This window comes from Lacerta agilis, chromosome 16 (assembly GCF_009819535.1).
Source record: "Lacerta agilis isolate rLacAgi1 chromosome 16, rLacAgi1.pri, whole genome shotgun sequence".
Classification (NCBI taxonomy): Eukaryota; Metazoa; Chordata; class Lepidosauria; order Squamata; family Lacertidae; genus Lacerta; species Lacerta agilis.
In genome coordinates this window covers 21,686,365-21,707,061 of record NC_046327.1, presented here as the reverse complement: position 1 = coordinate 21,707,061, position 20,697 = coordinate 21,686,365, and the positions used below count along the sequence as shown (strand labels likewise).

Sequence of the window (20,697 nt, the reverse complement as noted above, 5' to 3'; positions counted from 1 at the left end):
AAGCATCCTTAAAAGGTGGGTAAATGGGCAACAAAATGCCAAATGATGTTCAATGTGAGTGAAATGTTATATACATGGTTGCGGGGGGGGGAACATAATCGTATAAGTATTTATAAAAAATATCAATACTGTATGCTGCTTTTAGCCGGCAATGGGAGGGGAAGGAAGCCATGCTTCTGCTACCTCCCCGGGACCGCCAACATCGAAGCAGCAGCAACAGAAGTTTTTGCAGGCCTGGATCAAGGCGTACTTTACATTGGGCCCGACGACCGTTTGTTCTGGGAATGGGGGGCGGGAGGGAGGGCCGTTCGTGTCGACCTAAAAGGGTGGGAAGCAACTTTCGGCAGCAGGAGCGCGCGGAGGCAGCGAGCGCGCCACTACAACCACGCCGGCCTTCAGCGCTCCAGGCGGGAGCGCGTCTCCGCCGTCCGTCCGGGCGGGGTGTGGCTATGACGACGGAGTTCCGGGGAGTCTCTTCCCCGGCGCGCCCCCTGGCGGCCAGTCCGTCCGTTGCTTCGGCTCCGGCTCAGCCCAGCCCAGCTCAGGGCCCCGCCGCCAGTTCAACTGCAGTCGCGACGACGGCGGCGCCCAGCGCTCCCCGCCTTGCCTTGTTGCTGCCTACGACTCCTCCTGTTCGGCCGCTGCTGCCCTTCTGCGAGTTAACTCGGAGCCGCGTGCGCGCAGGGCCTGAGCCGAGGCCCGTCCCGCTCATTTCCTCCCACTTACGACGCCGTTGCCGCCGCCGCCATGGACATGAAGAAGCGGATCCATTTGGAGCTGCGGAACAGGACTCCGCCGGATGTAAGCATGGGCGGGAAGAGCGGGAAGCCGGCGACCACCACCGAAACCACCCACTTTCCTGGGGTGGGGGAAAAGAGAGGGAGAGAGAGAGAGCACCCGGTTGGGGGGGGAGGGGAGCTCGGTTCGGGAGTGTGGTGTGGGGGGAATGGCGGATAAAAGGGAGAGAGCGGAGGTCGCTCGGCCTAAGGGAGGCGGGAAGAGCAGCAGAAGCGGGCGCGTGTGTGGGGAGAGCGGCGGGCGGGCGGGCAGGCGGGCGCCTGGCTGAGGAGAAGGGCTCCGCGCGGCCGCCATGTTGTTCCGCCGCTGCGTCCGTGTGAGGGAAGAGAGCGTGGGCTGCCTGCGGAGAGGCGGTTGGTGCCTCTCTCTCTCTCTCGCGTGCGCGCGACGGCCCCGCCGCGTCCGTCTTCTTCTTAGCCAGTGGGCGCGCGTTTTGGCGCACCCTTCTCCCACCCCCACAGCGTCCCTCTTAAACGGGCAACAGCTGCATAAAAAAAACTTAAAAAAAACGGAAGGCCGAGCGAGCGAGTGAGCGCGCTTCTCCGCGTTCGCTTCCTTTGGCGCGCGCACGCTGAGGCCTTGTCGCTCGCTCGCTCGCTCCCCGCCTTCCCCCACCCCCACCCCACGCCTTCCCCCACCCCCACCCCACGCCTTCCCCCTTTAAACGGTCGACGGGGGTTAGAGAGGGAGCGCGCTCGCGCCCGCGTTTCTTTTTCCGCCTCCCTTCATGGGAGCCGCTCATGTTCCCGCCAAAAACTTGCTTCCCTTCGCCGCCCGCCTTCCCCGACCCCTCCGCGGCAGCCCCGCACTTTTCCTCTCACAAATAACAATACTGTAATAATAACTTTTAAAGGCGCCACTAATCCAAAAGGAAGCGCTTCGAGGCCCGCTGATTTGAAGCAGGAGAGTTTTTAGTTTAAAAGAGAGTTATATTGCGCGTTCCGGGTTTTAAAAGCCTTACAAACAAACAAAAGCACATTCGAAAATTTTTCAAGGCGAAGAATAAAACGGAAGAGTGGAATGAATTTTAAAGGCGTGATAGGGGATGCCATGACCGCTTGAAAACTGGAGAAGCCAGCACTTTTTCTAGCTCCTAAAATACACCTGCACACCGCATAACAGTAATGGCTCCTGGGGAACATACTGTGGGCCTGTCTCGTTGGAAAGCCCTTTTTGGTATTGGGCAACCCAGCCAGATGGGCAGAGTGTAAATAATAAAATTATTATTATTATTATTATTATTATTATTATTATTATTTATTACTATGGTTAGAATGGCACATTTGTGCGTTACAGTACTATAATGGCACAACCACATGTTCTTCGGTGGTAAATCAAGGTTTTCCACCTTGCAGAGTTATGGCTCTGTCAGATCCCAGCTCCAGGTATGCTAATATTCCCACTTGCCACAGGGCAAGAAGGATTTAAAAGGGGAAAGTAAGCTTGGTGTAGCAGAGTTCATGCCAAGAAAACCTTGATTTTCTTTATTTCTGTGGTACTAGGGTCGGACTAAAGGCATAGGAGAAATACCAGAAAAAGTGAGAGTTGCAATGCATTTCTTCTTGTCGCATTCTTGATTTACCTTTTTATGGGCAGTGGGGAGGTCTACAATTTTTCACTGGCCTTCCTAGCCTTCCCATGACTGCTGGGCTCTTCTCACCTGCCAGCTGGAGGGGAGGTAAGCACCTCCAGAAAAATTACCAAAGGAATCTCCCCCAACCTTCCCTATGGGAAAGGCAGAATGGGAGATTTCCAGCTTCAGCCAGTGCTCTGAAAAGAGATTCCAGTGTCTCTGTACCAAGCAGCAGCTGCAGAGGGACTCTGAGCCTCATTGCCAAGCACCAGCCTCTTTCTATTCGCCTCTGTCTCCTGTGGGAGGCAGATGATGTGTTTAATTATCACAGCCTGTGCATATTTAAAGCATCATACATGCATACAGTACCTAAGAAAATATGAAGTAGGACTGTACTGCATCTTCTGTGTAGAGGGTAATAGGTAAAGGGACCCCTGACCATTAGGTCCAGTTGCAGACGACTCTGGGGTTGCGGCGCTCATCTCGCTTTATTGGCCGAGGGAGCCGGCGTACAGCTTCTGGATCACGTGGCCAGCATGACAAAGCCGCTTCTGACGAACCAGAGCAGCGCACGAAAACGCCGTTTACCTTCCCGCCGGAGCGATACCTATTTATCTACTTGCACTTCGTGATTTCGAACTGCTAGGTTGGTAGGAGCAGGGACCGAGCAACAGGAGCTCACCCCGTTGCAGGGATTTGAACCGCCGACCTTCTGATTGGCAAGCCCTAGGCTCTGTGGTTTAACCTATAGTGCCACCCACGTCCCGTGTAGAGGGTGGGCATGGCCAAATAAGTGGATTTCACAAAAGGTGACATTTGAAAGCTACAAGTTTGAAAAAAAAAGTACTGTAGCTTGAACCAACAGAGCAGTAAAACTGGAGGGTGCTTCTTGGCAGATACTGCACAATCTAACCATTGCTTGTTACTCTATAGTTAGGCACACATCAAGGCCATTTGAAAGCAGTTGTCTCCTTCCTGGTGAACAGTAATTTAACATGGGTGGCCACCTGTCATGTACGATCTAGTTAAGATTCCTGCATTGCAGGGGGTTGGACCAGATGACCCTTGGGATCCTTTCCAACTCTACAATTCTATAATTCTATGATTTTGCTTGTTTGCTTGTCCTTAGATTTGTGAAGCTGCATGAGTCACTTCTTGAGTGTCTGTTGTGCCCCCTGTGAAGTTCTTAATGACATGCTCTGTTTTGAATTGTGAAAAGATTTGCCAGTGAAGGACCACTCGGTTTATTTTGGCCTCCATTCTCTATTAACCATTGCAGTCTGTCACAGGAGAGTTTTGCATACACATTAATATTCATGCAAGTATACAAGTTCAGCAGGTAGTAATTGGAACACTTAATTTTACAAGGTGGTTGATGATCTGAATCAAAACAAACTAGTACATGGTTTTAGTGCCAATGGATACTTCCTGTTGCACTTTCTGATGTATAGCATTATTGTTCCAGAAACTGACACCTGGGAGTGCCTTAATCTTGTAGTGCCAACAATATTTTGCCAATAACTCAGTTCAGTTATTAGATCATGGGTAGGCAAACTAAGGCCCGGGGGCCGGATCCAGCCCAATCACCTAAATCCAGCTCAGCATGTTTTTACATGAGTAGAATGTGTGCTTTTATTTAAAATGCATCTCTGGGATATTTGTGGAGCATAGAAATTAGTTCATCCCCCCACCCAAAAAAATATAGTCTGGCCCCCCATAAGGTCTGCACTGATTGAGGAAGGATTTTTTCCGTAATAGTTCGAACTACAAGATCTTCATGCACCTGATTGTTCAGGTGTCTAATTAGATGTCTAGGAATAGCTAGGAAACAACATAGATATTGGACACTCATACTATGTGTTCTCTCATCAACATACTGGTCAGTTGACGTCTTCTGCACCAGATGTATTTTCCAAAAACACAAATAGCCCTATTTAGAGTCCATTTAATACTTGCTAAAGCAGGAGTGGGGAACCTGTGGCCCTTCTTTGACTTTTAGCCATACCTGGCATAGGCTGGTGGGAGTTGGAGCCTTCACTACCTGGAGGGCCACATGTTTCTATCCCTACTGTAAAGAGAAATATTATTAGAACAATATGTTTGGTGAAAGTTACATCAATGTGATTGTAACGGCAGCCTGAATGTGGAGGGAGAAGTGGAGAGAAGGCTAACTAGTGCCGCCACCTTGGCTAAGATGACGGAATTCTGCCAAAGGGATTTGAGAAGAAATAAATAAAAAGTCCTTCAAGCTGCATACATAACTTCACAATGGAAAGAGAATGATCTGTATTGCTACAGTGGAACCTTGGTTTTTGAGCACCTCGGAAGCTGAACGATTCGGAAGCCCGATGCCGAAAACCCAGAAGTCATTGCTTCCAAGGTGCATTCCTCCGTTTTTTCAGTGGATTTTGCTGACCACCCATTGATCCTCGGTTTTCAAACGTTTCGGAAGTTGAACGGTCTTCTGGAACTGATCACGTTCGAAAACCAAGGTGCCACTGTATTACTATGCATGTGTTGCTCTTTTAATTATTTATAAACTCGAGAAGTAGACCAACATTTAATTTTTTTTACAAGTGACTGCTCATATAAAATTGTCACATATATAGCTGAATATATTTTTGGCAGACGTTGAGTACAAAGTTCAAATTAATATATGTTTATTGAGGGTCATTAGTAAAGGGCACACCACTCTCTTCTTGCTGGCATAGATCAGCGCTTTTTCCTTTGTGCTAAAATACACACCATGTTCTTCATAAACTTTTTTTTTAAATAAACTTTTTAGGAAACTAGTCATGAGTATCTGATGTGAAATCTTGTAACTGACTTTAACAGTTTGTAATGAGCTGGTATGCATTTGATACAGTCACATTAAGGAAAAAAATTAGCATTGGATCTACTGCTTGATCAGGCTTGTGAAACTGTCAAACAAGAAGAGGAACTTGTTTTAGATTCATTAAAATTCTTCAGCTGGAAAAGGGAATTTAAGATAAACTGGTCTTTGCTATCTGTTACAGATAAAAGTACTGCTAATTTTGAAAATACAGTGAAAGGAAGTCATGACTTATTTGCATTATGATAGTGGTATGAATAGCAAACTAACTTTATATGCATTATTTTTTAATGGCTTGAATTCTTAGGAGCTCATTGTAGAATTATCTGTCTTGATACATGTATTCTGCTCCGATACCAGACAGTCCTTAAAAATATGTCTCTTTCCCTCCACCCCTCGGCCTCTCCTTTTGGGTGGGACCAGGTCTGCCATGAGCAGATAAACTCCACAGCACACCCTCTTGTTTTGGGCATGTTTGCTCACTTTCCACATGTAGTGAATGATTGGAGACTGTAGTTAGTGGTGTCTGTCTTGCTTCTGGTTGAATCCTCTGCTAGGCTAGAATGGGGGCATTCATCTGCCTGAATTACAGTGTATTTTAACTGTATCAATATGAAATCTAAAACTGAGATTCCTAGAGCTTCTTACATTTCACGCCAGCGATTATCTTAATTTTTGCTTTTCATATATTTTTATCACAATGAAGTTAAGGCAGTTTTCATACTGAGAAGCCTCTTTGGGCTGGTTTCATACAGATATTCTATTTAGGTCTTTGACTATTGTACTGAAACACTTGAGGTTTGAAAATACAAACCCTATACTTTGCATAGACTTCAAATGCTGAAGATCCTCTCACATGATTGATATATGATAGCTGTTTGTTACTCTTCCCACCCTTTGTCTCTTGCTGTGTTAACATTTAGATCAGAGCTTTCCTAATTGTGTGTTGCAGCAGATTAGTGTGTTGGCTGCAGTGTGTGGGTATGTAGCATGAAACCTCCCTGCGCTCCTCCAGGGGCTGGAAAGGGGTTAATCTCCGGTTTGCTAGTAAAACTAAATTACTATGTCACAAAATGGTACATGTCTAAAAAGCGTGTCACCAACATGAAAAGTTTGGAAAGTTCTGGTTTAGATTGTAAGTTGTTTGGGCAGGGATGCTAGACTCTCAACTTCCACTAGCTCCAGCCAGCATAGCCAGTGGTCAGATGTGATGGGATTAGTAGCCCAGCAATACTTGGAGCTGTGCTGTTCTAAAAATGCCATTGATAATATGTAACAATATATACTATTGAACTTTTCAGAGAGCCACACAAACCTGGTGTGATAGCATACTTAGAAATGAAACCTTCTGCCTATTCTTTTCTGTTATCTTTTTCCCCCTTTGCATTGTGATGCTTTATATTTAGCACAGTGGCACTATTATCCCTTTGTAGCTCTTCTCCCTGGTCTGATAGTGTTCTTTTCTCAGCAGTATCTGATTACTCCCTTTGTACTGTGACGACACCCCCACCCCGAAGATACCCCATTGCATTGCACTTAATTTGGGGAAAAGCTTATGGTATCCATCAACAAGTGAATTTGAGGTATTCTTGAAACATGTCTGCATTGAAATTTCCTATACTTTTGAGTCAGTCCTGTAATGTATTCTGGCAGCATAAGAGAAGCTTCTCTCCAAAACATAGTCAGTGGTGTAGAGAATTCTATGCCGACATCATTTTCAGAGTAGTTCAAAGTACATTGCTTGTGGTGGCCTCATGATCAACTCATGGAGAACCACTTGGCTTGAAGCTGCAGAATTCTTGGTGGCTTCCTTTAAACTCTGAAAACCCTCCAATGCTTAGGTGTCATTTGGAAGAAATGAAAGATCTTTTAATTTGGAGTGGGTTCTAGTAGCCAGGGATAGAAAGTGATGTTTAATCACAGTTACATGGGGTTTTGCCACTGATGAATTGTTAACTTGCAACAAACGGTTAGGTTTACGTAGTCCGTAAAGCAAAATAATTGCATAGGTGCAGACTTCCCTGTATGTACATGTGGGATATTTTTATCAGATGCAGTTCTGTGCACTGATATGTTACTTGCTGTTGTTTTTAAATAAATTGTACTTCTTTGTTTGTCGCTTCAGGTCCAAGAGCTTGTTCTTGACAACTGCAGATCAAATGAAGGCAAAATTGAGGGGCTGTCAGGAGAGTTTATCAACTTGGAGTTTCTTAGTTTAATAAACGTTGGACTGACAGCTGTCTTGAATCTCCCTAAACTCCCGAAGTTGAAAAAGGTAAGGCCTGGGTGGGAGATGATTGGGTTTCATATCTGCACAGTCTTGCTAATTCCTATTTCCATAAATGACCTTAATATGGCTACAAATCAAACGGCTGTTTTTCTCCTTTGCTTTCTAAAATGTAATCATAGATTTAGATATATGCTGAGATCCTGTGCCACTGACACATACCTCTTTCAGCCACAGTCCTTTGTCTCGGGTGTTTTTCTAGACCCAACTCTTGTTTTGGGGCTCAGTCCAGACAAATACATAATTGGGGAAAGGAGCAGATTGCAAAATGAGTCCTAATGAGAGCAGTACTGGAAAAATGAATGAAGTGGATCCAAACACATTTTTAAAATCTTTTTGGAGGAAGATAGCAAAGAGGAAGAGATGGAGCAGAAATTGTTACTGTACCTGTTGCTGGTGTTGTGGATCTTGATTAAGATTTGGAGAGTTCAGTGGCAAAATCACATTGCAATTTCAATCTGCCTTTCGGAATGGTGACTGTCTATGCAGGTGTGGTTGGGCAAGCTGTGGTGATACTCACGGGTCACAATGTTGCTGTGGGTATCAAATATTTGTATTTGATGGCACTTCTTCTCTTCCCTTCTCTTCCCCTCTCTTTCTCCCCCCCCCCCCCCGCAAAAAAGACCCTGAGCTGTGGCAGGATGAGTTGCCTGCAAACTATTTGTTGCAATGGAACCTGTAAGTCAGAGGAGCAGAACTACATATTGCATCATGGCTAGAAGCCAGAGGTGTGAAGATAGCATATTGTAGCTCATTGATATAGCAGAAATGGGGGAAAGGCTTTAATTTTGTCTTGTCCTCCCAAGCTTCTTGGCTACTTCACTATTAAGAGATTAATTACTTTGCATTGTAATTTTGTAGAGGAATGTTATGAAAAGGGGTTGTTTGTGAATAGTGATGTGGACTTTTCATAATTTTTTCCACTCTTCCAAAGCAATTGGGATTTGATCTAGCATGTTTGACTTCTATTAGTTTCTTAACGTAAATATGACGTATTCATTTTATGTGCTCTATAAATATCTCAAAACATTTTTGCAAAAGTGCGTGCATTGATATATTTTGATTAGGGAGAGAATCAGTAAAATACACAATGTGGTTAAATGTTATGTTCCAAGTCTTACCTGAAAATTACTTTTTATGATAGTAAGTCAACATATTTTATGACATAATTCAACAGCATACACTTACATGTTTAAATGTTAAGCGGGGAATGAAGGCACTGAAAACTGTTACCACAGAAGTGTGTCACAGAAGATAGAGTAAGTTTAGAAGGGAGAACAAATGAAATCAGTTTTAGAACTTACACAGTGGTGTATGTAGCAAAACCTTGATACCCGTTTTTCCATTAGAAGAGTTCAGTTTCAGGAGAGGTATCTGTAGCATAGAATTTGGTCCTTTATTCTTTCCCTGCCCAATATTTATTCAAATAGCTCACCCTTCAGCAGAGCTGAAAATACCTATTTGGAGCTGCAAATATGTGTGTGGAACTCTGCAAAGGGGAGAGTGATTTGGAGCAGGAAAGTGGTAGGTTGTTGTTTTTTGGTACCAAATTCTGCTCCTGAAACCATTTTTCCTCAATGAATGCAGTCATTTGACTTTTAAGAGTATTTGCATGTAAAGCGTAGTCAGTGTGAGAAACAGTTTAAGGACCTGCTTATAAATGGCTGAGATCTGAGGGCAGGCTTGCTTCATAGGCATTCCCATATTATGTTGGTGGTGCAAGTTGTATATTAAGTTCTTTTATCAGATAATGGATTGATACACAATAAAGATCAAAGTCCACTTAAATCTGCATTGGGTACTTGTACCTGCTTGTTTTATTTGTATCATTTCCACCTACCCTCCTAAATTTTATTCAGTCCTCATCTCTTAGGTAATTTGGGTGAAACTAAGATTTTAGCTAGCTCTGAAATACATAGTCAGCTTCCAGATTATATGTATAATTGGCAGATTTTCAAAGATTTCTGAAGCCATCCCATAAAATGTTGAAGTTAGCCCATTGCACCCAAGAACCTTAACTATAATCATAACTTCCTTCATAAGGATTCTATACAAGCACAAAACTCAGTGGGTTGGATCCAGAGAAAATTGAGTGGAGCTCCAAACTCACAACAGTGTTTTTTCTGATTTTCTTGCTCCCTATGCCCCTGAAAAGCTACTCCTGAGAGTCCAAAGGCCATCTGGGATAGCATAGGAGGGGGCATTGGACAGTAGTAGCAGGATGGGAATCAGGAGGAATTTGGTGAGCTTCCTTTGCCAAGTAGAAGTGCTTTTTTGCTCATGCAAGTTATCTCTGGATCCCAGCTGACCTGTGATTTAAAAAAATACATAAAATACGTTGTATGGGGGGATTTAAAACGTGGGTAAAGTAAGTAGTAGTTGGCTTCTTGTTGCCATGATGATTTTACTTCCATGACTGCTATTCAACATGCCTCTTACACACTTAACAAATTTTTCTACCAACCTACCTCTAATAAGCAGGGAGAAATAGTGTATATTAAAACTATACGCAAATATATTTCTTGCAAGGAAACAGTACTTTTTCTTGGTATGGTATGTGATATGGAGCGCGCGCACACACACACACACACACACATGTGTTAGTTGCTCCTGTTGATGGAGCATATTTAGAATGAGAGGTATTGAACAACTAACATTTTGATAAAGGAATGTAGCTGAATTGGGATCCTCTTTGGTTGTTTTTTTAAAAGAAAAATGTCAAGATGGGAGAAGATAATCTCAGTCTAGACCAGGATTCCAGTTCAGGAATGTGCTGCTTGGGAAGCCAACATTTTTTGTTTGCTTGTTGGAGCTTACATGCAAGCAAAATGAGCATACCAACTAAAATACACGTAAAGTAGAAAGAATGAGAATAGGGCCTTTCACAGTTGCTTCGCGAGTTAAATATTTTGTTGTTAAGGAAGTTGTATATGTGCAAGACTGATAGTGTTAAATGGCTACCACATATAAAGTTAAAATGTGAATTTTAAATATTAGCATGGTTAGCCATCACCTTAAATCTTGACCCCCCCAAACTAAATTGTACATTTTGATTTCAAACTTAGTGCCCCCCAGATGCTCAACTGTAGGAATGCTGATTTGGCAAAAGCAAATTCATTGATGTCATGGAATCAAGTACTGTACAAGGATTGTTTGTTATGTCAGTTCCCTAATTCAGCTTTACATGAATTCAGCAACCTTGTTGCCCACATAAATAGGACCTTGTTCAGATTCTCTCATGACAACATATCAATACTGTGGGTATGGTCCAGCTAAAAGTTAAGGAGCTGTAAATCCTATTGATCTCAACGATGACTGAGGATTAAGATAAATTTAAGAACCATTGGACTTAATCTCAGGAAAGGGGGTATAGGATTGGAGCCTAAATGCCAAATTACATGGCAAGTGGTGCTGCTTGTTGTCCCCTGTGTTGCAGAGGCTTTATTTCCCTCCACTAGAAGTCAGGTATTTAGAGTTGCTGGTCCCATGTTGTGAAACATTCTTCAAGCAGAGATTTGGCAGGCTTTCTTGCTATTCATTTTCAATTCTCTCTTGAAGACATCTATTTATATAGACAGGCATATGCAACTATTGAATTGTATTTTTTTAAATGAGCCAGGCCAAACTGTGGGAGTCAGTGAAAGATAGGCGTGCCTGGCGTACTCTGGTCCGTGGGGTCACGAAGAGTCAGACACGCTGAACGACTGAACAACAAAGTCATTTTAATATACTTTTTTAAAAAATGTATTGCATATATACTGTGTACACCCCTGTGTAGATTGTATTTTATGAATTGGTGGTATATAAGTACTTTTATAAATAAATAATACCATGCTATAGCAACCTAAACATTTAGCTGTCATCCTAAACACATAGTAATGAGTAAGACCCATTGAACCATGGGTCTTACATCCCAGTAGATATGCATATGATTACATTGTTGGTGCCTTTTATTTATTTGCAGGAGGAACAGAATAATTATATAGAATGTATTTTACTGCACCAACTCCAATTCATTTATTTCAGCATTTCAATCTGTTCAGGCTTTTTCATCTGATGTATGTTTTGGAGCAAAGTTATTTTTAAAAAAGAAGAGGCTGTTATGTAACCATGTTTGATCATGAGGATTCTCTTAAGAAAATGGCTGACCAACAGAGCTGTATTTGTGTTACGTGTAATCTTCAAAAACCTAGGTCAGCAGTTTTGATAGCCTTGGGAAAACATAGGGCCCGTTTACTCTACAGACTTAGACTAGAATGCTATGCGCACACTTACCTGGGAGTAACTATGATTAAACTTAATAGGGCTTGCCTAGGATTGCACAGGTAAAACTTGTGTTTATAATCCTTCCCGCTTCACAGTCAACCTTGGGAACTGTAGTTCTGTGAAGTCCTTGAAAGGCAAAGGAACTTCTAACAAAGAATATCTAGCACCTCATCAAAGTTCACTTCCTGGGATTCATTGGAAACCATGACAGCTAAATTGGTAGAAAAGCAGTTCAGATTGGTAATGTATATTATACCCATAGCTGAATGTATATGTTTCATTCTGTGAAAGACTGGAGCCATTAGGACAGACATGGGGAATTTATACTCCACTAGGCCTTGTAAACTGGCCCCCAGTTTGCTCTTTCCAAACCATGCCACCTTCCCATCCCACAGTGAACAGGTCATGCAGGAAGAGATCTTGAAGTCAAACTGAACAAGGGAAAATACATATATATGTTTTGGCCTCACCCTCTTTGGACATGCAACCATTTCCTCCCTGCCCCCCAAGGAAATTCGGCCCTTGGGGCAAGGGGAGGTTTCCCACTGTGCATGCAGTGATGTAGCAACCCCTTACAGTATAATGGGAATATTTATTACTGCATTGCACTGCAACTCGGTGAGCACAAATTTCTAGCTTCTATTGCCAGATACTTTTATGAATGCTTTTTGTGGGGGTGGGCAGGCAAGCATAAATTTAAGTATTGATCCGGATAAATGTTATTTGAATCTCAGCCTTGTGAAAGTTTTGCTTTTAACTGCACTGTTGCTGATATGTTCAGTATTTTGCCTTTTGTGGTTCCTGTTGCAGCTTGAACTCAGTGACAACCGGATTTCTGGAGGTCTTGATGTATTAGCAGAAAAACTTCCTAACCTCACACATCTAAACCTCAGTGGAAACAAGCTGAAGGATATCAGTACCTTGGAGCCATTGGTATGTTCTTAATGGGTAAAAAAATTATTATGCCTCTCTGGGGTTTAAATGCAGAGATTATCATTCAAAAGAGGGCCTTTTCCCAAAAAAGGCAGTCTATAGTTTGATATCAACATAGGTGCCTTGCATTTTTGTGGGCACTAAGTAAATGTATGACCAAATCAAGACACCTGAAGCAAGCAATATATCTCTTGTGACATTTCATAGCTGATGCTCTAGTTCTCAAACATACTGACCCTAATTCAGCTTTAGTAATGAGCAACAAGTAAGCCCCTGGATGGGGATATGCTTCCCCATCTGCTTCAAAAGATGTATCTAGCAAGGTCAGCAGAGGCCAAATGAGCATTTCAATGTGTGTGCATTTCCCAGATTCAAATCTACATCAGCCACATAGGCAGAAGCCAAGTTTAGCATTTATATCTTAAGCCCTTATCCCATTACTTTTAGTAATGAATATCATGTTTTCATGTTAACATTTTTAGTTTGTTGGTTTCAGTCAAATTAGACTCCCCTTTCTGTGTCTGGCAAATTTTGATTTTATATCTGATTTGTCTATAAAAATGCATGTTACCAGAACATCTAATTCCATAGTTCAGCCATGATGCTGTGCAGTCAAGAATTCTTAACTCAGTTGCTACAAATCCACTTGCCATTTATCCTGTTTGGCAGAATGAGTTAAAATAGGAATCGTGTGTTGCCTGTTGTGCAGCATAACTTCATTGCTGTCAAACATGGAACATATTGACTGGAAATTATGACAATAGCTCATATTCTGTTTGTTGTACCTTGTTTCTTTTAAGGATTTCCTAAAATCACTAGTCAAGTAAGTTGTATTAATCTATAAATGTATGTTAGTAGTATCAAGTCAAATTAGAAGTTGATTTGCTTTTATTCCAGATAGTAGATTCATTTTGCTGCTTAGTACCTGTTTGCTAATGATATCATAACTCAAGCAAGCGTCTTAATTTCTCCATGCAAAATTGGAATATTTAAAGGCAGTTTATATGGTGCCTAGAATCAAACAGCAATACTTACCTTAGAGTATACTACTTTAGCATGCAGGTGGCAGATGATGTTGCTGATACATTGTTTATTTTATATGGAGGAAGTCCAAAAAGTTTTACCAGTTTATTTACTGATTTTTTAAAAGACTGTTCCTTAGGTAGAATCATAGAACTGTAGAGTTTGAAGGGACTGTGAGGATCATCTAGTCTAACCGCTTGCAACGCAAGAATCTTTCACCCAACATGGGGCTTGAACCCAAAACCCTGAGATTAATTTTTGTTTGAATTAAGTTTTCAAAGGAGCACCTTTTATGAGGTGATTTAACTGATGTCTTAATGAGTTACAATTGTCTCCAGGTGAATTTCCAGTTTCTGGGTCATTGCATGGAGAGGAACGTGTAGAGTGTAATAATTATACTTAATAACATTATATAGAGCTTTAGAATGCTCAAAGTGCTTCACATATATTCCTCAGTTACTGTGTATCTTTACAAGATTTTTATAAAGTTGATCAAGATTAAACCCATACTGCAGGTGGAGGCCTGTGGTTTCACCTGCAGTAGAGGCAAAATAGTGTACCAAACAAGGAAAGAGTTGATTCCATTAATGTAAGATCCAATGTGATTAGGCCAAAATATCCCATTTTGAAGATAACTAGATAACTGCTTCAGCTAGTTGTTCAGTATTTTTCTCACAAAAGTATTAGGATGAAGCACCTGAAAATCAACTTCTATGTTACCAAGTTTTAGGCAGAGCTGTGACAAACATACTGTCCCCCCCCAAAAATTATCCAGTGGTTGTTTCTTGTCCATACACTAATAACTTGACTTGTTTACAATTTTAGAAAAAAATGGACTCTCTGAAGAGCCTTGACCTGTTCAACTGCGAGGTAACAAACCTAAATGACTACCGAGAGAGTGTCTTCAAGCTTCTTCCTCAGCTCACCTACCTGGATGGATATGATCAGGAAGATAAAGAAGCTTCTGACTCAGATGCTGAAGTAGATGGCGTTGATGAGGAAGACGAGGAAGGTGAGGACAGGCATTGTTACTTTTGGATAGAGAATGTCCAGTTCCTAGCTATGGACTCCAACCTAAAAATTGCACTTGGCTCATTTTCATCCAGAATTTAATTGCAGAAGGACCGGTGGGTGAGTTAACATTGCACATTATATACTCATATCCTTCTGAAATGTGCTGGCACCATAACTCAGACAAAAAATGCTATAGCCAACTCTTAAGACTTCCCTTAAGTCACATTGCAAGGAAATAGTGTGTTGTTTTTAGTATGAGTATATCTTTAAAAGAGAGGTAGTTCCACTCCAGAAATGTAATTGGATCTTCTCATGTTACAGATGTAATCTTATTTCAGCAATCATAGGAAGCTTAGAAGTTACCCCTTTGTTATGTCTTCAGGAGTCTGGTGATAGTTCACAAATTGCTGCAATAGCCTTGCACTCACAAAATCTGCAGGCTGTTTTTAGATTAGAGTATCTTGTGTACTGCTTAGCATACAACCTACACTAAGAGTGTGAGAGACTAGATGCTAAATTCTGGTATTCTGGTAGCTTATTAATGTATTTGAAGTGTTGGTGGGTATTAACACAGCCCCGTGAGCCACTCTCATGTACCAAGTACCAGTTGCTGTTGGGTTAGCAGTAGACATAGCCACAGTTGGAATGAGTGGTGCTGCCACAGATACATATTCTTTAGTCACAGCTTCAGAAGAGCTGTTTGTTACTCTTGCTCTCTTGTGACTGAATTACTTCTAGTGACTAATGAGTAATTTGGGGTAGGGAACGGAAAGAACCTTTCTGTTTCTCAGTTATTTCTGATCCTTTATCAGTAGTAATTCAGGCAGTTTGACCATACAGTCACTTGCACTGGAGGGCTTGCAACCCAGGAAGGCTGGCATGAAGGCTCTGACTGTCTCTGTGTAGTGTTGAATTGGTTGCAGTCAGTTATGTTGGATCTTGCTGGCATTACTTTTTTTTCATTTATAGTCATCAGATCGTTTCCCATCAGATTTGTTTTGTGCTTGAAAGCTGTCTGAGAAATTAAAGTGGCTTACCAGAGCACTTCTGCAGTGTCCTGGTCCACACTTAAAAGTAACCCATCAGTTTGTTTGGCCTAACTGGTTTTTTTAGATGTCCGAACCCTGCCCAGGGTTTCTGACAACCAACCACGGCCTGACACCATGGTTTGTTGTTGGCTTACAAATTGTGGGCTGTTTTAACTTCGACTTGGTGTTGGCACACAAATGTGGCAGCTTTGCTTAGCCACGGCTTATTTGTCTACTTTGCCCAAAATATGCATCAAGCTGCAGAGTCCTAAGGCACAAGTGGCTGAAAAATGAGACTGTGTGCAAGGCTAGGCAGTTCTTGCTGGCGCTTTTCCCAAAGAAGACCTCCCTCCTAACTTTGCCTGGCAACATATTCCTTTCCTGATCCCACTACTCCACAAAAAGTCCTCTCTTGCGAGCCAGACGGCTTCACTTCACAGCTGCTGCTGTTCCAGGAGAAGAAAATTTAAATGGACTGCAGTCCACCCAGCTAAAATAAGTTATAAAGGGATAAATAGGAAAGCAGCAAAACAAATGGTATACTACAACATATTTAAGATTCTTAACTAACTTAAAGGTTAAAAAAAAGAGCAACTTGGAACAGTAGTTTAAGACATATAAAGCATTTTTTTTGGGGGGGGGAAAGGCACGACCTTTTCAAACAACACTGTCCTGCCCTTTGCAGTAGCCTCACGCAGCTTAAAACTTCACAGTAATTAGCACCTTTTATGGCAACATCCTCACTGAAGGGATGTTTCAGAGCACAATCTCCATGGTACTACAATGGCTTCTAAAAAGTTTGACAGATTCATGGAGGTTAAGACCATCAGTGCACTTAGGTCTTGCCTTCAGGCTTCTCATCAGCATCTGGTTGGCCACTGTGAGAACAGGGTGCTAGACTAGGTGGGCCATTGGTCTGATCCAGCAGGCTGCTCTTATGAAGTCTCCGTACTTTTGACTACAAACCAGGAGGTGCTGGTGTTTACCGTATATACGTGAGTATAAGCCGACGCAAATATAAGCCGAGGCACCTAATTTGACCACAAAAAACTGGGAAAACTTATTGACCTAAGTATAAGCCGAGGGTGGGAAATGCAGCAGCTACTGGGGGAAGGGGTTAAGAGGGAAGGCTTGGAAAGAAAGGGTCTCTTTACAGGGAGGGCTCAGGGGGAGGGGGCATATTCAGGGAGGAATTAAGGGAGCAGATTCTGGGAAGGTTTCAGGGGTTGATAGTTTCAGGGTGGGCAGTTTCTATGGCGGACTGAGCTGGGATGGGATGGGGGCAAAAGCAACAGGCTCTCTGGGGCTGAGCCGCGCGCCTGCTCGTCCTCCTCCTGCTCCCGCTGCCCCTGTCGCTACCTCTGTTCCCCTTCGGGGAGAAGGGACGGGAGGAGGAGGAGGAGGAGGCGATCCTCGCACAGAGCAGTGACTGCTCTGTGCAAGGCATCGGAGAGGGAAAGCATCGAGGAGCACTTTCTCCCCACTTTTCCCTCCCCGATGCCTTCCGCAGAGCAGGCACAGGATCATAGAGTCTCAGCGCAGTTTCTACAGTGGGCAGAACTGGGATGGGCAGGGGTAGAGCAGGCACAGGATCATAGAGTCTCAGCGCAGTTTCTACAGTGGGCAGAGCTGGGATGGGCAGGGGTAGAGCAGGCACAGGATCATAGAGTCTCAGCGCAGTTTCTACAGTGGGCAGAGCTGGGATGGGCAGGGGTAGAGCAGGCACAGGATCATAGAGTCTCAGCGCAGTTTCTACAGTGGGCAGAGCTGGGATGGGCAGGGGTAGAGCAGGCACAGGATCATAGAGTCTCAGCGCAGTTTCTACAGTGGGCAGAGCTGGGATGGGCAGGGGTAGAGCAGGCACAGGATCATAGAGTCTCAGCGCAGTTTCTACAGTGGGCAGAGCTGGGATGGGCAGGGGTTAAGAGGGAAGGCTTGGAAAGAAAGGTCTCTTTACAGGGAGGGCTCAGGGGGAGGGGGCATATTCAGGGAGGAATTAAGGGAGCAGATTCTGGGAAGGTTTCAGGGGTGGGTAGTTTCAGGGTGGGCAGTTTCTATGGCGGAGATGGGATGGGGGCAAAAGCAACAGGCTCTCTGGGGCTGAGCCGGCTCGCGCGCCTGCTCGATACTTGTCCTCCTCCTGCTCCCGCTGCCCCGTCGCTACCTCTGTTCCCCTTCGGGGAGAAGGGACGGGAGGAGGAGGAGGAGGCGATCCTCGCGCAGAGCAGGCACAGGAGGAGGGATCAGAGAGCAGGCACAGATGGGGGATCGGCAGGGCAGGGGAGACAAGCAGCAAGAAAGGATCCCTTTCTTGCCGCTTGTCCCTTTGCAGCCGCCCGCTTCACCTGAGTATAAGCCGAGGGCGGCTTTTTCAGCCCAAAAAATGGGCTGGAAAAGTCGGCTTATACTCACGTATATACGGTTGAAGTTGAAGGGAGAGGAGCTGGTATGGATCAGCCCATTCTGAGAGCAGCTGGGGAGATCTCATCCTGTTCATGCAGCTAACAATGGTAAAGGGGTTGGTGGTGTGGTGCGACAATGTTGGTGTTAAGGCACCACAAAGAAGTTCAGTATATCAGGCAGGCAATGAGGAATAGGTGGGGGATAGAACAAACCAAGCTTCAGCTATGGTTTGTTTGCTCATTGTTTCTTAAATATACCATGCATTTGTGTTGCTGTGCTGAATGAGGCCAGTATGTATTGCGTATACCCACTTACATAGTTGGGAATAAGCATTCTGTTTGTTCATGTATTCTTGTTATTTGTTAGTCTCCTAATTATCATTATTAAATTTGTTGATCACTGCAGTGTTTAGCCACCATACAGTACAAAGTTTAAACAACGCAATAGGTATTTTAAGACAGTTATATATAAACTTTTCTAACTTTTAGAAAAATGTAGGTTAACTATAAGGAAATTTATAGAAACCATTTCTTTCTCAGAAGGTGAGGAAGAAGATGAAGAAGAAGAGGAAGATGGTGAGGAGGAAGAGTTTGATGAGGAAGATGAGGATGAAGAAGGAGAAGAAGGAGAAGACGAGGAAGACGAAATCAGCGGAGAGGTTAGTTAAAAGTATTTCCTGCTTTTATGCTTTCTGTGTTGAAACCTTAGAGGCTTATCTGCCAAGTAGCAAAAAGAGTAACTGGATATGCCTGCCTGCTTGCTTGGAGGTGAAATTGCTGAGTGATGTTTGAGCGGCTTCCTTATGTATCACCTGGCAAAGGCAGCTGGAACAGTAAGCGGGCTGCCCACTACCAGAATAAATGAAATAATGAAATCTTCTATTCTGGATTATCCAATTTATGTTCTGTCATTGGTCTGCCTCTGCGTGTTGCACACGGTCTGGCTGTTGCTTGGTTGCAGGCTTCAGCCAAGGTGACAGTAAAGAGACTTGGCTACAGCAGCATGCATCACTTCTTCTCTGCTGATGTGATCCAGTGTCTTTCATTACCCAGTAGAGATGGAGAATACCTCCTTCCCGGAGGTATCATACAAATGGGAGGAAAACTGCTACTCTTTCAGTTGCAAACATGCTTATATTTTCAGGAGGAAGAGTTTGGACGTGATGGGGAAGAGGAGGAGGAGGACGAGGAAGAAGAGGAGGATGAAGGTATGCTCAGAGTTTCAAACCAATTCCTTAATTATATGAATCTCCAGGATGACAGGATACGGATGCGAGTGGCATAAAGAGGACAAGGCTAGAAGGCGACAGAAAATATTTTAGATGCTTAGCCCAACCCATCCAAAATACTGTGCTTAGTAAAGCCATTCCATTTTAGATGGGAAGTGCAAGTAAAGACTGCAAGGATGTGTGGCTCTAGATTTTCTTCCTATTGCTTTGGTTGTTGGGGTGTAAGCCTTGGTGGCTGCGGCCAACCAGTGGCTTCCAAACCCTAAAAAGTGGGAAGTATTTGCTCCTTGTTGAACTTCCTTCAGCTGGGTGAGTGAGTGAGCTACTGCGCTAGTAAATTACTGAAATGCTAGAACTGGAGACTTTGCTGGAGTCCAGAATAAGTTTATGGGATAGTACAGTTGTATTGCTGCCCTTTTATCAGATGATGAAATTTACCCCCCCTCCCCTCTGGTCATTGTACAGATGAAGAAGACAGTGGGAAAGGTGAAAAGAGAAAAAGAGAAGCAGATGACGAAGGGGATGAAGAAGATGACTAAGGCCTTCTGTGTCCCCAAAGGACTGTTCAGTATTGCTTGGGCCACCCCTTGGATGATCTGTGACTTGAGGAGCACTTGAGGCACATTGTAGTTGTCTAAACAAGCCCCCTCCCCCCTCGGGTGCAGCACTCAAAGAGCCAAAGAGTCGGCCATTCCTGTGACATTCCACATACCCTGCAGCTGATCTCCTCCAGGTGGTTACAGATCTAGCCCTCTTGGGCTAGCACCTTCACTTATCCCCTTGGGGTTCCCAGGCCTTCATCTCCCACTGTTGCCATAGCAAGAAGAACGAGTGTGATGGGTCAGTCCTGGTTGTCAGGGGCTACACACTACCCACTGACTGTAGTCCCTTTTTTACTTTCTGTGCAAAAAGGCTTTGTAAATAGAGTCCTAATGTTTTGGGGACTGTTCTTCATGCTTTGCTTTCCCTGCCTTCCTTTTCCTTTTCTAAGCTGTTGGATATTTTTTACATTAGGATGTTTTATGCAACAACAGAAAAGTATTTTTAAGAACTTGAAATGAAATAAACGTTATTTGGTAAACTAATCTTGCAAAGTTGTTATGTTCAGACTTAATCTGAAATTCTGTGGCCTTCTCATTTCTCTAAAATGAGCAGGGTTGTGTATACTCTGCATTAATTTTTTTTTAAAAAATTGTACCAGCAGAAGCTAGATTCCTTGACCCATGTAAATTCCTTGGTTTACATAATTTATTCTGCTTCTGCTACTCAAGGAGATGAACAATGAATTACGTGGGATACTGAAGCCATAAC

The 20,697-nt window shown here is 43.4% G+C and overlaps 1 protein-coding gene across 2 annotated transcripts; it reads left to right on the top strand.

The window, feature by feature from the left end:
* The first annotated feature begins 662 nt into the window (after positions 1-662).
* On the top strand, positions 663-20,471 carry ANP32B (acidic nuclear phosphoprotein 32 family member B). 2 transcript variants are annotated; one of them, XM_033172750.1, is made up of 7 exons: positions 663-801; positions 7,330-7,479; positions 12,568-12,690; positions 14,539-14,725; positions 18,701-18,816; positions 19,302-19,365; positions 19,852-20,471. In XM_033172750.1, exons 1-7 carry the CDS (start codon positions 748-750, stop codon positions 19,923-19,925), a joined length of 768 nt encoding a protein of 255 aa, XP_033028641.1. In that variant the 5' UTR covers positions 663-747; the 3' UTR covers positions 19,926-20,471. The 2 variants fall into 2 exon arrangements, with proteins under 2 accessions (XP_033028641.1, XP_033028640.1); XM_033172749.1 differs by having other exon boundaries at positions 18,698-18,816.
* The last annotated feature ends 226 nt before the right edge of the window (positions 20,472-20,697 follow it).

Excerpts from the sequence above, each read along its gene's own strand:
- ANP32B (XM_033172749.1), top strand. The coding sequence starts at position 748 with ATGGACATGAAGAAGCGGATCCATTTGGAGCTGCGGAACAGGACTCCG. Across the intron at positions 12,691-14,538 it reads TCAGTACCTTGGAGCCATTG|AAAAAAATGGACTCTCTGAA; the intron begins GTATGTTCTTAA and ends TTACAATTTTAG. Across the intron at positions 14,726-18,697 it reads TGATGAGGAAGACGAGGAAG|AAGGTGAGGAAGAAGATGAA; the intron begins GTGAGGACAGGC and ends TTTCTTTCTCAG.